This window comes from Rhinolophus sinicus, chromosome 3 (genome assembly GCF_057876585.1).
Source record: "Rhinolophus sinicus isolate RSI-liver-muscle chromosome 3, RSI-T2T, whole genome shotgun sequence".
In the NCBI taxonomy this organism is placed as follows: Eukaryota; Metazoa; Chordata; class Mammalia; order Chiroptera; family Rhinolophidae; genus Rhinolophus; species Rhinolophus sinicus.
In genome coordinates, this window is record NC_142503.1 from 139477498 (window position 1) to 139496046 (window position 18549).

Below are 18549 nucleotides of genomic sequence, written 5' to 3' on the forward strand. Positions count from 1 at the left end.
AGCCATAAATAAAGATGAAATACTGCCATTTGTGACAACATGGATAGATCTTGAGATTATCACGCTAAGCAAGGTAAGTCAGACAGAAAAAAATCAAGAACCATATGACTTCACTCATATGTGGGATATAAAACTGAAAACAACAAATGAACAAGACAAATAAACAAACAAAAACTCATAGGTATAGACAACAGTTCAGTGGTTACCAAAGGGTAAGGGGGGAAGAGGGTGGTAGAGAAGAGTAAAGGGGGTCAAATATATGGTGATGGAAGGAGAACTGACTCTGGGTGGTGAGCACACGTCATACACAGATGATGTATTATAGAATTGTACACTTGAAACCTACATAATTTTACTAAACAATGTCACCACAATAAATTTAATTTAAAAAACCTTGCCTTTAACAGTGGGTATTTTTGTTTATTTTGAAGAGAAAAATGCAGAGGTGTACTGTAGGTTGCTTTTTAAGGCAGTACTGTACTATGGTTTTTCATATTTACCTTTTTGTATGTGTGAGAACATTAAAGTTCTACTCTTTGCAAATTTAAATTATATAATATGTACAGTGTTATCAACTATAATCACCATTTTATACATTAGATCCTCAGACCTTATTTATGCTATTGTAGGCTTTTTTTAATAAGGGGTAAACCACTGAAAAGCTGGAGATCACGAAGAGAGGTCACCAGCAGAACAAACAACTCACAATTTTATCTTGCTTATTTTCTTGTTCGCAAAAGTCGTTTTGGGCTATTCTGTCACTAAAAGTTTAATTGGTCCTTTGTTCACATACTATCTGATTGTGGATCTGCCCGATCATTACTCTTCTTTTCTACCCCTTCTCTGGAGCAACACATATCCCTTATCTCCTCCAACCTTTTTTTCTTAATGGTTTCATTTTTTTTCTTTCATGAACTGTTTTACTATACAAAAGAATATACACAATGTATAGGTAACTTACAAAATGTAACAATGAAAGGAACACTCATGAACCCAGCATCCAACCCAAGAGAATATGTACTAATACCGCTGAGGCTCCCTGAGTGACCATCCAGAGTTCCATCCTTTCACCTGCCCTAGAGGTTACTACTCACCTGAATTGTGTTTATTAGTCATTCTGTCGCTTTTCTTTAAAAATTTCCCCACACTACAGGTATTCCAGAAAGATTCTACTAATGAATTCTTCCACCAAAAATGTTCTTTTCTAACTTCACACTCACTTTTGATGGTAGTATTTTTTTTTTTAAATTCTGTTGGGGAATATTGGGGAACAGTGTGTTTCTCCAGGGCCCATAAGCTCCAAGTCATTGTTCTTCAGTCTAGTTGTGGAGGGCACAGCTTGGCTCCAAGTCCAGTCGCTGTTTTCAATCTTTCAGTTGCAGGGGGCACAGCCCACCATCCCATGAGGGAACTGAACCAGCAACTTTGTTGTGTTGAGAGCTCACACTCTAACCAACTCAGCCATCTGGCTGCCCCTCCGGAAGCTCAGCAGCAGCTGGTTGTCCTCAATCTAGTTGCGGAAGGTGCAGCTCACTGGCCCGTGTGGGAATCGAGCCAGCAACCCTGTTGTTCAGAGCTTGCGCTCTAACCAACTGAGCCATCCAGCCGCCCTGGGTAGTTATTTTTTTAAGCTTGTAAACATAATTTATTAGTCATACAATAGCCCATCTTTCTGATATCTCAAAGATTCCTGAATAAGCTATGTAATCACCAAGAAGAGCTCTGCAAAAACCCAGATGGTAAACCTAAGGGTGCTCCACAAAAGAGTGCTTTGTGATGGCGATGTAGAATGGCCACCTTTAAAGACGTGAAGGTAGTTTAATGAAGAGGTTCCCCAAAATTAACAGACAAGTAATTACCAGTCCGCAGAAACAGAAAAGCAAGGAATGTAGTGAGCTCTTTCACAAAAGTACAGGTATGCAGTTTAAAGGACTGCTCTTTAGTCTGAGATTGTCTTACTTTCTTGGAATTAAAATTTATCTTACTTTATAAACTGATGAGAGATGGCAGGTATTTTTTGGTTGCTGTTCATATGCCCTTTTAAAAATTAAAATCAAACTTATTGGCCAAATAAAAATTTGAAATTCATAAGTTTTCTGAAATGTTCTGGCCCATAAAATCCCAAAGCTTGGGAAGCATCGGCTTAGGAGTTTTTAAATCTGAGGTACTGGAAAACTCTGGTCTTGAGCCTTCAGCGTCTCTCCCCACTAGTCTCCCAGAGTGAAAATGAGAAGAAATGAATAACTTCCTCCTGTCTCTACTTCTGGCATTCTTTCTTGAATTCTCCAGCACAAGAAAAACTATAATTAACGGAGATAATTGGGAAATATGGAATATAACCAAAGATCAAATTTGTAAATTCCATCAGTGATTAGCTTTGAAATCTTGGGAAACATTTTAACCACACTGTATCATAGGTTCCTCAATCTGTTTTTCCTTGTGTATAATAATAACAATACCTATAACCTATACCTAGAGCCCATTACTTCCTGAGATGAACGCAATAATGTTGAGGCCAGCAAAAACACGAACAGCACTTTCAACTCTATGGCACATATAGTCTACATAACTTTAAGATATTTATACAAAACTTTAGGCATTTATATGTACAAAGGGAAACACCAATTATTATATCTATCTCAACCCAGAGTACAGAACCAATACTATTATTTGAGAAATACATTTCAGCTCAAAATAACAAGGTTGCCTAAAAATATAACAGGAAAGGAAAAAGCCCTCACCTCATAAGTAATTAGGAAAATTAAATTAAGACCACAGTGTGGGGCAACAGGAACTCTCCTAACCTGCTGGAGAGCCTATACATTGGTATAATCACTTTGGAAAACAGTCTGACATTATCTATCTACCATGACTAAAGATGCACATACACTAGAACTCAGCAGTTCTGTTCCAGATATATACCTCTGAGAAAACCCTGTGCATGTGTATCAAAATACACAAGAATGCTTATAGCATAGAATTGTTCTTAAGAGCCCCAATTTGCAACAATCTGTATATCCATGTACAAGCACAAAAAATAGAGACAATATGGATTATTGAACACTGTAAGGCCACTGGACAAACTACAGCTATGTTCATAATGCTACAGGAAAGCAGTTAACAACAAAGATACAGTATGACTCCACCTACATAAAGTTCAAAAACAGACAAAACTATTCAATATGATTTCAGTGATAACCTCAAAGGGAAATCAAGGAGCCACTGTTATCATAAAACATAGGAGAGAGGTTATCAAGCGGAATGCGAGGAGGATTTCATTCAGAGGGGACAAGTGGGAGGCCCCATGGAGCTGACAAAGTCTTATTTCTTGACCTAAGCAGTGGTTCCACTGGGTATAACCCAGTGGAAGCAGGGTGTTCACTTTATAGTTATTCTGTAAACTGTGCATCTGCTTTATATAATCCTTTGTATAAAATCCTTTGTATAAAACAAAACAAATTGTAAGGAGCCACTTCTTGAGGTAGCATACGTCCTATTACATGGTATGTTTAACCAGAGCTAAAGATTCACATAACAGAGCTGTTATGGCAGGAATTCAAATACTTGTCAGGAATTTCAACAAGAGGCAGATTTCCTACTAACCTAGATATTTTATGGCTCTATTTTCATACCTTGTAACGATGATTTTTATGAACACTACTCTGGAAGCAGTCCATACAGAGTACACATGTTGGATCAATTGCACAGTCCCTGAAAAAGATTAAAAATGAGATACCAAAATTTATTACTTATTACTGATGCTTAAGGTTTAACTATAATATAATATGAATGAGTTTTCTGTATGGTGCACAAACTGAATATGAAAATGCTTCAAAAACTGAATTCTAAATAATCTTAGCCTCATTTTAGCCATATTTGAATGTTTATTGTTTGGATATTTGGTTTTGTTTCTTAAATCATCCTCATTACTCTGAGACTGCACATGGTTTCAAACTGTTAAATTACAATTCAAAATTAGTTTTGTGAAAAACAGTGAACTTTTTTTATTATCTTCCATCATCTTACCCTATTCTAGTCATAAATACATTTTACAAACACTGCTAAATAAAGTTTAAAGACAAAATTCATTAAAATGTAAGCATCATAAGGGCAGGGATTTCTATTTATTTTATATACTGATATGTCCCAAGCACCTAGAGTAATACCTGTTACATGATAGGTATCCAATTAATATTTATTGAATGAATGAAGTTCAATCCCTCTTAATCTCTTCCCTAATAACAACCTTTAAAATGTACTAGTTTATTTAACATTTTCAGGGAAACATTAAGAACAATATACTGTTAAATCCTCACTTAACGTTGTATATAGGTGCTGTGACTTTAACTGAAACAACATGTAACGAAACCAATTTTACCACAGGCTGATTGATATAAACAAGAGTTAAGCTCCTACAGCCTCTTGTCAACGGTACAAGGAAATGACATTGAACAAAACGACATTATTTGAGGACATGCTATAAATCAGTGCAAAGTACAAAATTAATTTATTTTTAAAAGCCATGAAGAGATGGAACTGGGAAGTTTTAAAAATGAATTTTAAAAGGTTAATAGGAAATACAGATTGCCTAAAATATATATGATCTATGACATACACAGAGCAGGATTGCTACACATCAGCAGTACTGACATGTTGAACGAGATAGTTATTTTTGGGACATACAGGAGACTGTCCTGTGCACTGGAGGACGTTTAAACAACAACCCTGCCCTCTACCCACCAGAAGCCTGTACCATTCCCCCCGTTTCAACAATTACAACTGTCTCCATGACACTTTTGGAGAAATGACGTTCACAAATGTCTACTACGCTTTAGCTGAAACTGATGGAACTTCAGCTAAAAAATACATAAGATAAACAAAATACAAAGCTGACTTTTTCCTAAGAATAAGATAAAGAAAGGTAGTATGTTCTAAGAAACTGTTACCTATACATAAGCCAGTCAAACCTAGAATTACAGTGAAGCAAAAAAACAATTCTCTGTACTTATAAAGTCTAAAAAGTCACAATCCTAACCAACGACCTCTAACAAAGGAAAAAACAAAAACAAAAAAACTAAGTGGGGTGGCCGATAGCTCAGTTGGTTAGAGCGCAGTGCTCTTAACAACAAGGTTGCCGGTTCGATCCCCACATGGGCCACTATGAGCTGTGCCCTCCACAACTAGCTTGAAACAACTACTTGACTTGGAGCTGATAGGTCCTGGAAAAACACACTTACAATAAATAAAAGTTTTTTAAAAAAAACTAAAAGTACTGCTAAGATCTAAAAGTTGAACATTTCAGATAGGAGTAGGGAGTAGAAAAGTTTTCGGTGCTCACAAAGGGCAAAAAGCCTAAAGCTGCTTCCAGTTTCCCTACCACTGGCCTCTTCTATCCAACGAAATTCCAACTGCCCCTACTAGCCCACGATGCTTTGGCACCAAATCTCACTTGGTGGCAAAAAAATGACCTGAAATGACATGAGATTCTAGACCATTTACACCACTTACTGTGAATGTTCATAGATCTCTTACAGAAATGCTGTGTTTGACGTTAGGATCCTGTCCTGACTCTGCTGGGGATGTATTCAGAATTCTGAAATACACCTGGCCCCAACAATTTCAAATAAGAGTATGTGGACTACATAATAAACAAGGCAAAAATCTATCACTTAATATACTTTTGATGAACAGGAAGAAAAAGTTGAGAGAACTGTTTAAGTCATATTCAAAAGCAAGCTATACTAGCAAAAACAGATTATAAGTGTATAATAAAAGGAAGTTAATTAATGGGATTAAAATATATTATAAACAGTAATAAAACAAGAAAGGTACATCATGAAACAGGTATAAAATACCAACGCTGTAATTATAACCAATCCTGTAAGTTTCTAATTCTTACCTACAAGAATATGTTGTCTCTCCACTTTTGAAAACCTTGCCACAGAGTTGAAATGCTCCACTATGTTTTAATTTCTCTAAACAAATATCTGGATCTTCTCCAAATAAGTACCATTCCAGTGGAGTGAATATTGATGTTTGTATATTCTCCTCCTGCTTTTCCAAGTCTGGGTCGATTTCAGCAAAATAAATTTCGGGCACCAATTGTGCCAAATGGTGCAAGAAAGTAGTATGAAAATCAACTTGCTGATCCCACCACTGGAAGAAAAAAAAAATGAATAGACTTTGTTACAAGTTCCTTCTTAAAAATCTACGGGCACCAGTAAAGCGATTTATAATACATTCTTATTTTATCCTTCAGCAATACAAAAGGAAAGCGGATGATTAAAAACAAAACAAAACAAAACAAAAAACACCTTGGAAATAAATGTTTGCCCACACATACCATAGATATTGGGGGGGGGGACGGGGGGAGAGCAACTGTAGTGTATGAAAATTACCCTTTTCTTCTGGAATGGCCAAGTCTTGGTGTGAAAGGTGACTCTATTATCAGAGACTGTACAGATAAAGCATTCCCCATACTCTTAAGTTTGTTTTAAGGAACTACAGCATTTGACGAGATCAAAATGAATGAATATCAAAGTTTTTAGAACATGAAAAGCAAGCATAACCATAAAAGAAAAAAAATGGATAAAATGGACCTCATCAAAAGTAAAACCTTCTGCTCTTCAAAAGAAACTGTTACAGATGGCGTATTTGCACATGAAAACATACTCAACATCATTAGTCAGTAAAGAAATGAAAATTAAAATGACAAGTGAAATAATCCTACACAACCTATTAGAATGTAGACAATTTTTTCATAATAGTAAAAGACTGGAAACAACCTAAGTGTTCCACAACAAGAGTTGACTAAATCATGGTACACAAATCCAAGGCAGCCATTATAAAATGGGGGAGGGCACATGTATGTACTGATATGGAACATTCTTCAAGTTACACTGTTAAATAAAAAAGAAAAGGTACAGAGTGAGCATACAGTATGCTACCACTTATAACGGGAGGAAGTAGGAGAAGAAAAGGAGATATACTGTAAATGCTTACATTTGAATAGAAAATCTCTGAAAGGATTCAAAATAAAATGTTGAGTGGGAAGAGCCCTGGAATGGATTTATTTTTCACTGCATATCCCTTCTTACTCTATCTGTATCTAGCTATATGTATAGGTATAAAGTTTTATGTAAAATATGTTAAAATCTATATGTATAGATAGATATGGAATCTATTGAAAATCATTTTAAAGCTTATCAATCTACACATTTAACATACAAGTTATTCATAACAGCAAAAAATGAAAAGCCTGAATGTGCATCAATAGGGGAATAGTTTTAAAAATTGTGGAATCTATCATTTACCCATATTTGCACAACTGCAAAGATATATATTCCAGTGTGTTCATTATAATGCCAATTATAACTGTGAAAAAATAAAGTCAACCTAAATGTCTATCAATAAAAGTACACCCATACCATTCTATGCAGTCAGAATGTCATAAAATACTATAGATTGGAAAAAGCACGTTTTAAATATAATTTCATTTCTGTGAAAAAGGAAACTATACTTTTAGAATTTCTATACATTTGAGTTTTCTAATTCAATATATTTACATGTGCATCTATACATATGCTTTCCTAAGCACAGAATAAAGTTCTGGAAGGAGAATCATCAAACTGTTTATAGCGGTTACCTGGAGAGAAGGAACTGGGGAAAGGGACCAGGAATTTTCACATTTTATTTTAGACAATGTTATATTGTTTGACTTAGACAAACAATATAAATAAGTGTTGAAACTTTTCAATTAAGAAGAAAACTCTCATAAGACATAATACACCCTTTTAAAATGATGCCAAATAGTCTCAAAGTAACTCCCTGAAGATACTTAACTACAAAGGGAACAGATAGTAACTATTAAGTAATGAAACCCTGCAGATACTAAGTTAACCAGTGACTAAGATAAATATAACCAGTAATAAGAAATATTGATTCAAGAACCCCTTAATATGATGCACTGAGAAAAATATGGTACCATTTTTGTTATTCTTGCCAAAATGTATAACTTCATTCCAATCCTGAGAAAACATCAAACCCAAATTGCGGAACATTGTAAAAAAGTAACTGTTCAATACTCTTCAAGTCAAAGTCATAACAAACAAGGAAAGACCAAAACACTGTTACAAACTGAAAGGGACTATGGAGAAACTGAGACATTGTTACAGGCTGGAAGAGACAAAGGAGAAATAACTAAATGCAGTGTGGTAAGATCTTTGAACAGAAAAAGGGCATTAGTGGGAAAATTGGTAAAATTAAAATAAGCTCTGTAGTTTAGTTAGTATCAATATTAATTTCCTGTCCCTAATAATTGTATTATGGCTATATATAAGATGGTAATATTAGGGGATAAAGGCGTGAAATGTGGAGAACTGTCTGTACTGTTTTTGCAAGTTTTTATGTAAGTCTAAAATGTGTTCAAAATAAAAAGTTAGAAAAAAAATACTACTGAAAATGTTTATTTACTGATGTGGAAAGGCATTAATAATACATAGTTCAGTAAACTAAGTTACAAAGCAGTATGTATGAAATCTCATTTTGGTTATACATATTTACATGGGGAAAAACTCAGGAGGATTTTTTCAGTGGTGGGTAGCAGGATTTTAGCATATTTTCATGGAATATGTTTGTATGTTTGCTCGCCTAATAGGAACAATATTCTTGCAGTGATTTCATATTTTGGGGGTAATTTTTTATTACAAAATTAAAAATATTTTACTAAAACCTTTTTTTTAAAAACTATACCTCCTAGTCTTCTAATTTCAACTTCTCTAGGGTACTCACAAACCAAAAACTTGTTTTCTCCACATATCTGGTAATAGCTATAGCTAGCAGATAGATAATATCTAATATTCTATATTATACCTCAGGTTCTTTTCTTAAAACAGTACTAAATGAAAAATAAAATCCTGTCTATTCAGTGTTATACACCAAAAAAAACTTTTTCTGTCGTACCTAATTATGGAAGGCATAGAACTAGTTCTTTTCAAGTTTTTCAAGAATATTTTCAAGGACATGAGAAACTTTAGAGTCAAAACCTAAGAAAGTGAAAAACCTAAGGGATCTTCTGGTTCAAGTCCCTCATTACACAGACAAGAAAACTGAGTCACAGGAAAAAAGTTAATTGGCTTGTCCAAACTCCAATACGCAATTAAGTAGTATCAGAGTCAGGAACAGAACTTAGATAACCTATCTCCTAGAGTTCAGTGCTCATTCTACTTAACCAAATATAAACACAAATTTCTTTTACATTTACCCTTAAGACCTGCTCAGTTTCACTTTACTACTAAAACAAAACAAAAAGTTTTGCCTTATTTTTAATTTTTTTCTCCAAATAAAGCCTCTGAGCTAACAACTGCCTAACATTCCTGGATACTGCTCAATATTGTATCTCTGTCAATACTGTCTTAGTGCGAAGAACTAATATTTTAAAATGTTACCTTTATACTGTTGGTTGACTTGGGCAGAGTGTCTGAGTGCTGACACCTTAAATGCCCTCTCCATTGATCTTACCACCAGCTCTCGGTCATTCCACCCCCACCTCACCTTATCTATTCCTTAAGGTCCATTTAGCTCAAAGCTCACCTCCCTGAATACTTCACTGATCAGCCTAAGAAAATGTCTCTCCCAGTCACTCTAACACAGCAGTTACTTCAGTTCCTATTCCTTTTGCCAGATAGTATTAGCTACCTTTAAATATGTATATCTAGTCTCTTCAACCAGATTGTCAACTCCAAGAGGAGACGCTTTGCCTTCCAAACCCCTGCATCCCCACGGGTCTACCACAAGTACAGTTCTCCATCACTGCTGAACATTACAGCTGGCTAGCTAGAGAGAACAAAGCAAACGTTGATAATATTAAGCCTTATAAAACTTTGTTTATAGAAATTTTATAGGAGATAAAATACAAAATATGCTCTTTCACAGAGATTTTTTTGTAGATAATTGCCACAACCATGAAAACTTTTTTTTTTTCAATTGAAAATTGTCTTTTTTTTTTTTTTTCCTCCCAGATCAGTAAAACCACACGGGATGTATTTCACTAGGTGACATATTCAGAAATTATTGGTGATTGAAGTAAGTTTGATTATCTTCTGTTTGGTCCCTTTTAGTATTTTCCCCAAGTTGAGAAGAATAAAATTAAGAATTTTTCATTTCAAGGTCCCAAAAAACAAAACAAAATACCTTTTTTTTTCCAGCATTTGGAGTTAAAGGAAGGCTTCCCTAATTGTTCTCTGAAAACAAGTTCTCACAACATTTAAACTTCCAAACATTCCAAACATTTCCCTCATCCCTAGGGACTTGGATGCCTGCTTGGGAACATCATTCTGAAAAAGCAACTTACTTTAAGTAAAGTGTATAATTCTTTTTTCTAATTCTTCTGTCTTAAAGTGGTAACAAAAGCTGGAGGCTCTAGACTTGGTCATAGCAAGTACTGGATTAGTAATTGAAGCAGCTCTAGGCACCAAGAAAGCTTCTGGTTATACAATGTTTTCTTGCAATAGCATTTGACAGATACATAAAGTTTGAAAACAACAGCAATTAACAACGAGCCTAGTTCAACTGCTTACCCCATAGAGAAACGCTATATATAATGTATGTTAGTTAGCTCTCTAAGCCTATTGAAACACTTTCTCTCAGCCAACTTCCATTCTTACAGCTCACAATTAAACCAAAATCTACCTTCCTGTAACTTTTATCCTATGCTGCCTGAAATAATCCAATACAATTTTCTCTGCTCTTTTACCCAAACGCTTTCAAATAAATTAAGATAACTATTGTATCTCTCATTAGTCTCTTCATTCTGGGGCTAAACTGGAACACAGAAACTAAAGAAATGTGCCCATCCCTAATGACATGGTTGGTACCCACACCACTCTCCATCTGATTACTCTTTTATAGAACATGCACAATATGCCTCCATACAGGGGAGTGGAACTATTTAGTACCTTCTTTATCCACCAAACTGCTTTAAAGCACTAAACTGCTTTAAAAGATCACACTTTTTTTGGCAGCCCCATCACATTATGACTTAGTGAGTTTGCAGACAACTAAAACCCTTAGGTCAATCACACGTAAGAGACCTAGTCCTATACGCAAATAAACCTAGGTATAAGGCTTTACTTTCGTCACAATTAAGTTTCACCTCATTAGTTTCGATGCAATATTCAGCCTGAGGAACTTTGTTTTTGACCTATAATAAGTGTTATCCCTGTCGGCCTTGTGTTTGTAAGTGATAAGAAAGTCTAGTATGTCTTCATGGCATCGATAAAATGGGGTGGGGGGTTAAATATAGAGTCATGTGACAAACAAGCCCCTCCCTTTTCTTTCCTGTTGAAATATATAAACATGCTGTCAGAATTTGGCTTTGAGAACATCCTGTCCCTCCTAAACCATTCTTTTCCTTTTTCTCCTCTGACCATATGTTCATACTCCAATTTTCTAAGCTTTCCTTGAAGTCTTTGGATGAATGAAATCTGCTTTCTTAAACTCTGGGATACATATCTCACATTCTTTCTACTGTATTAAATATATGTTTGCAAACCAACTAAAATCCTTTCTTAGATTACAAGACAGAGAATATGTGTATAAAAAAACAAATGGATAAATTAATAGATTTTTTTCCTAATGTGGCTAAAGTCATTTCTAGCCTTCCCATAAACACCAAAAGTTCAAAGGCATTTTAAAAGGTAGTCCATAAAGACACATTAAGTGGTAATAACCCCACTCTTCCAAACAAGTCAAATAGCCTTTCTTCTGAAGAATGGCATTAAGTAAACTATTAGAAGGTGAATTACATTCAAGTGATTAACAGTAAACTCCATCTGGATATGGTCTATGTCACTCCTGGATAGCAAGCAGGCACTTTGGGAAGCATAATAACTCTTCTGGAGTTTTCAGTAACATTTATTTAGTAGAGCATATTTCCACAAGCACTTAGCTTATTACAGGGGTGTCACTTAACACTTAAAAAAAAAATAGGCTGTACCAAATGCTTTAAAAAACCAAACTTATCAAGTAACTATTGTTTCTTCAATAGGTGGCATATTAGCTCAAAATGCCTTAGAAGAACACATAGGAGTTCATAGTAAATCACCTGGGACTAACGGCGTCTTAATATTTTGTCTTAAGCCATCTGAGACAATGGGTTAAAAGCTTAAAAAAAACTGCTTCAAATAAACTATGATTAATACATTTAGAGAAATGGGTAAAATGATGGCAAGGAAAAGCTGAGGTAACCCTCAAAGCCAGCACACCTGAAGGAAGGATGAGCATTGGTTCACCCTATGTCACTGACTTATACACATACCTAACCAGACAGACTCTCTGCTTATTATTAAAGACAAAAACCTCTACCTGCAGGACCATTTCTGTCATTAAACATAATCAGTTAGTCTCCAGCAGCAGTTCATCTATATTACCTTGTTTCTCCAAAAATAAGACCTAGCCAGGCAATCAGCTCTAATACATCTTTTGGAGCAAAAATTAATATAAGACCCAGCCTTATCTTACTGTAATATAAGACCAGGTATAATATAATATAAAACCAGGTTTTATATTAATTTTTGCTCCAAAAGATGCATTAGAGCTGATTGTCCGGCTAGGTCTTATTTTCGAGGAAACACGTTACTGTTCTTCCCTACACTTACGGGTAGTGGGACTGAATCTGTCACTCAGACCTGCAGTTTCAAAACTTAACTTTATATGTGATGCTATAGAATTTGGTACTGAAAATCAGAATTTTCCCTAGCTTCCCACAATAGAAATCAGGAGATGACGATGATGAAAAAAAACGAGGCACTGGGCACTGCTATGATCTGGTGACTGCACTTTAGTTAGGACTCAGGAGACTTTTGTTTTCCTCCTAGTTTTCTCACTCTTAGTGAATCCTCACTACAGAAATCTGTGCTCTGGCCTAAAATGATACAGATTCAAATTTCGAAGGAAAATCACCTTCACTGAAAATACTATGTAACTTCTCCTTCCTCTTTAATCTCAATATTTAAAAGTCAACTATCAAAAGACTGTTATTTTTTAAATAAAGATCCCCTACACATATGAGACTGTAGATAATTTTTCCCCTGATTTTCATAGTGATTATTGCACAAACATAAGAATATTAAACTTTTTTTAAAAACTAAAATCCCCCCATTTGGGTACAAGATAACTTTGGAAGGTAATGGAAATGTTCTATATCCTGAATTGGTGGTAGTTACACCAGTACATACATTTGTTAAAACTAATCAACCAAACACTTAAAATGGATGATTTTTATTGTATATAAGTTATACCTCAATAATGTTAATTTTTTAAAAAATCCTCCTTATTCAATTTAAACTTTTTAGCCTTATTATCTCTTAACCTCAACTCCTATTACCTCCACCTCAACTCCACCTCAGCTTATGTCTATTCATTCATTCATTCATTCATGCATGCATTCAATAAAAATTTTGAAGCAATGTGCTAGGTACTGAAGATACCGATGTGAACAAGAAACAGTTCACACCACCAAGGAGTTTATTGTCTAGAAGGAAAGATAGACAGTAAACAGGCAATACTGAGTACAGCCTGAGACATGCTACATATAATAAGAGTATGAAAAGGATACTATAGGAATAGAGGCACAGCTAACCTGGATCTACCATCACAAACACCTGATGTGCATGCCTCCATGTTCTAAAACTCCAAAATTCCCCTTTCTGACCATAACATTCAGTCCCTCCACTTTTAATACCTCAAATCCCACCAATTCCCTTGGCTTATCTTATCTCCCTGTTTAACCATTACCCCAATATGCCCCCTCATTCCCTCCTCCCTCTTTACCTTCATCTACAACTTCCTTCCCCAATCACTACCAATCTTGCTAAAATAAACCATTGATGCTGATCCTTAGTTATTCATTAAGAATACATAAATGTCTGCTACATCAAGCACATACTCAGGCTATGTCACTGATCCTTGCCTTCATGGAACTTATATTTTGGTAGGAGAGGCAGACATTTAAATAAGTAAATAAAGATAACACAGTAATTCCAAATTATAAGGACAATGGAAGAAATCAACAGGGTGCTCTGACAAAGAATATGAGGAACCCATCTTTCAGACAAGGTAAGTATCAAGAAAAAGCAGAAGAAAAGCACACTAGGGAATACACACACACACACACACACACACACACACACACACACACACACACACACAAAACCAGCAAGCCAAGGAATAGGTCCTGAAGCAAGAGAGAGTGTGGGCTTGTTTTACAAATTAACAAGGCCATGGTGGCTAAAACTGATGAGGGGAAAGTAACTGATGAGGGGAAAGGAGCGAGGGGTGATGTAGAGGCCAAATCAGGGAGGGTCTTGAATGACCTGTAATGTGTTTAGATTTTATTCCAAGTACAATGGGAAACCACTGAAAAATTTAGGCAGGAAATTGACATGATGTGATTTAGTCTTAAAAAGATGACTCTGGTTGCTATGAGGAGAGTGGACTGGAAGAAGGCAAAAATGGAAGCAGAGACCAGTTAAGAGGCCACTGCAGTTGCCTAGGCAACAGATGAAGGCTAGGACTAGAGAGGTGGAGTGAGACAGAGTTGTCTGTGTTCAAGAGCTATTAAATGGAAGTGTCATCTACTGAGACAGGGATAACAAAACTCTCGCTCTGCCTCCTGCTTGCCCACTCCCCAAACCAGGTCCTTCCTCTCAGGACATGACACAACCACAGCCATGAATGCTTAAGCCAAAAACTGGGGATCCAGATGTCATCTGTTTCTTCCTTTTTCCCTCATGCCTAATCCAAAGGCAAATCTTTTTGCTTTGCTTCTATCATACTTCCAAAATCTCTCTCAAACCCATCCTCTTCTCTTCATGTCCAGTGAGCTCTCCAGGACAAGATACCATCAACTATGGCTTGAGTTACTGCAATAGCTTCCTAATTGTTTCCCCCGTTTGAAACACTTATCAGACACCCAAGTGGATATGTCAAGTAGGCAGTTGGATCTGTGATTCTGGAGCTCAGAAGTGAGATGATCTAGAAATGTAACTTTGGGAACTGAATGCATACAGGTGGTATTTAAAGCCACAGGACTGAATGAAATCACATAAGCAGAGGTTATAGACAGGAAAAAGAACTTAGTACCATGCCAGAAGGAATCTTTTGGACTTAAAAAAGAAAATCCAGTCAAAGAAGACAGAAGGCAGAAGTTCTGTCAAACCCCCTCCTTCCCCACCCATATACTCTATGAATTCCCAATTTTTCTCAGTCCTCATCTTCCTGGACCCCATAATCCACCCTTTCCTAGAAACCATACCCATGACACTGCTCTACTCTCACCTCTTACCTGCTTGGCGACTCCCTTTCTAGGTCCTTCCCTGGTTCTTTCTACATCTTTTGCCCCTGAAATTCAATCATTCCTGTCCCTCCTCTCGTTTCCCTTTCACTCCCTCTTTCCATGTGTGTCTTTCTCTCTCTCTCTTTCTGTGTATATGTGTATACACACAGACACACACACTTTCCTCCTCAAAGATCAACCTTATCTTTCAACTCTATATTGAGAACTTCCAAATGTCTAGCTAAATCTTATTCAAAGTGTGGCCCACAGACCAGGACTTCAGAACTAGAAGAGGATGCTTGTGAAAATGCAAATTCTTGGACCCCACCCCAGACCAACAGAATCAATTCCCCTAATCATTTTTAAACAATGGCTTTTATAAATGCTCAATAATTCATACCTATTATTTCATTCTAATTGCATGTTAGGTGATGTTAGGAATTTGAGAGCCTTCATAGTTGTTGGTAGCAATATGACAGAAAAATGACCTGGGGACTAAGAAGGAAGTTTGATTTAAGGATAGCAGAAACTATAACCCCAGGGAGAAGACTTTAATGGAGTTGGTAAGATTTCTTAAACCTCTGTAACTGTCCCATATTTATTTTGTTTTCCCTGCCTCCCAATGGTGATTTAAAATACAAATCATTCAAATGCTGAAGAATCTCTGGGCTTGTTTTGCTTAACAGCAAAGAAGTAAACTGGAAAGCCAGTATCTTACTCCACTGCCAGGATAAAACTGACGTTGGTAGCTTTAAAAAGAAAAGGCAGGTAGGATGATATCTGGGGTCCTCAAGTAGATAGAGAAATCCAAGCCAAAAAGTGATCATGAGGCTTAACAGTCACAAGTCTTCATCTACTTACATCACCCTATCTTGAATTAAAATTATTTGAGCACTTGTCTTATCTGTGTCTCTGGACTCTGAGTTCCCTGAGGCTATTACACTTCTCTTGGCATCTAGCTACTACTTTGCAAAACCCAAAGCCTTGCCTGATGAAATCTAGTATTTCCTGAAGTAAAGAGTTTACAACATGATGCTAGCTTGATTACTCTACCATTATCTCCAATCCCAAATAAGTGAAGTCCAGATTGATAAGGTTTTACTGTACCACCTGGAAGGAATGAATATATCAAAGCTTTAAATAAACATTAGTCATCTTTGGCAATACAAAATTACAATAACACTTTACCCACAGCGCAGTTTTCACCACTCCTTCAAAGATGTAACAAGCACAAGCTCTACCATTTAGACCAGATGTTTCAGCTGCTTCTAAACTTCCCCTAGCTCCTCATTTCTTATCATCTCAAATAGTGAAGTGATGTTGAATTGCCATGTGGGGTAGAGGATGCCTGCAAGCTGGTGGCCATACCCTTATTCCAACTGCCTCCCTACCTGGTTTCTATCTCCAGAGCCAGTCTCACTACTCCCGGGGGGGACTCTTATTTCTGGAGCTCACTCTGTTCTTTCCTAAAACAATGCTGTAGTGTCTGCAGGGTTAAAATACTTCCAGAATGCTTTTATTAAAACTACAAGTCAAAGAAACTTCAGAAAGAGGTGTATATCCTCCTACACTTTTCTATATGCAAGAATAAAGACAAACGGATAAAACTCAACATCATGCAGCGATCAATATTTGAGTATTTCCTATATGTCTCCCCACTGGATGCTGGCAGAACATTACCTGATGAATGTTACCCCCTACCTACCTCTTCTCCTCCTCAGTCAGCTTTCTCCTGGAGCCAGACTATTGACTCACGCTTGTGCCTGATCTCTGCCTTCCCATTATTTCAAAACACAAGGGCAACACATAGATTCCGATACTAATGAATGGTATTGCTCTGACTTGAAACGTCTGGAAGTCGCTTCTTCACCTTTAAAGGGCAGCGACAGATGACGGGTTTCCCTGTTGAAGATGAGGCCTGGTGTTCTCAAGGTACTAGAATGAAGGGCTATAATCCCTACACCCCACATCTTGACGTGAGTTGACAGGGGCCGCACACCGACACCCTCAGGCCCCACCCAACTAGCTTTGCAATACAACACTGGGCGCTGCGTCCTGTGTGCCCCTCGTCCAGAGGGGGTAGCGCGGCGTCTATGGGAAAATGGCTCTTCCTCCAACCCCGCCTCAGCCCCCACACCAGACAAACCACCTAATAACATCACCAGTCCTTTCTGCTTCAGGATAGGGACACGCTTGAGCTTGTTACCACTTATAGGTGACACAGTGGTTATAGCCCGTAGACTTGGCCGGCAGGAATGTGGGTGATGACCAACTTTACTTGGTGGATTCCTTCAAGACCAATCCATACGACTCCCCCTCCCCAAAGCCGCCATAAGGGGCGAAGCCCCGCATCCTTCTGAGCGCGGTAGGGAGGGACTGGGGGGCACAAATGGAACTTGCCCGCAAGGACTTACAGATGCCAGGCGCTGGGGGGTCTGGGGCAACTCCGGGCTCACTTCCATCCTCTCCGCATCCCCAGCCTCCTCGTCCGCCATCTTGAGGGAAACTGACGCTCGCAGTTGCGGACCCCCGGCCGGAGGCGAGCGGAAACCTGTGGCCGGTCCAAGAGACGAGGGACGACACTTTTACGACGGCCCCTGAAGTCGAGTTGCACGCAGACTCCGACAGCGACTTCCGGTCCGTTTCCCGGAAGGAAGCGTCACGGCCCATAAGGCTGGAGCGTTTTCCTTCCATCATTTTTTGGTTGCAGTGCTCGGTGGCGGTCTGGTTGTGTGTGTGGTTTCGGTTCAGCGAACTGTTGCATGTACGAGGTGGAAAACAAATTCAGCGTCCATTATGGAAGGAAGAAAACTGTCAGGGGCTAAGTGAGAACCCGTTCTGATCTCCTTCTGGCGGGGTCGTTGGTCTGGGTGTGTTGTGTCTCAACGTACGGGCTCAGTGGTGCCCTTGAGCCCACAAATGAAAACGCACTCAAAGCTGTTAACGTCTTCAGTAATGAGCACTTGCACGTGCGCGCAATAAAACTCGGGCCACAGCTTTTTTAGGAGTGATAGTGAAGAAATAACGAGAACTTGGAAATTTAGTCATTCATTGGCAGAAGGAAGACAAAATAAACATGCTAATACACATTATGGAACACCATATGGAAAGATAAAAATAAATTAAGTGAGGGAAAAACACAACAATCAAGTTGCTACAGACTGTATATTCACGCTTACGTGCATTTAAAAGTGAAAGAAACAGTCTGAAAGGGC

At 37.5% G+C, this 18549-nt stretch overlaps 1 protein-coding gene across 2 annotated transcripts in view; it reads right to left on the reverse strand.

The window, feature by feature from the left end:
• The window catches only part of UBR1 (ubiquitin protein ligase E3 component n-recognin 1), a 102060-nt gene extending 84103 nt beyond the window's left edge, over positions 1–17957 (reverse strand). For both annotated transcript variants that reach the window (XM_019725388.3, XM_019725387.3), the window contains exons 1-3: positions 17749–17957; positions 5900–6156; positions 3633–3711 (exon numbers count right to left, since the gene is read on the reverse strand). In XM_019725388.3, coding sequence (XP_019580947.3) covers positions 3633–3711; positions 5900–6156; positions 17749–17829 — 417 coding nt within the window. In that variant the 5' untranslated portion in view covers positions 17830–17957. The remainder of the gene's footprint in view (positions 1–3632; positions 3712–5899; positions 6157–17748) is intronic.
• Between the last annotated feature and the right edge of the window lie 592 nt (positions 17958–18549).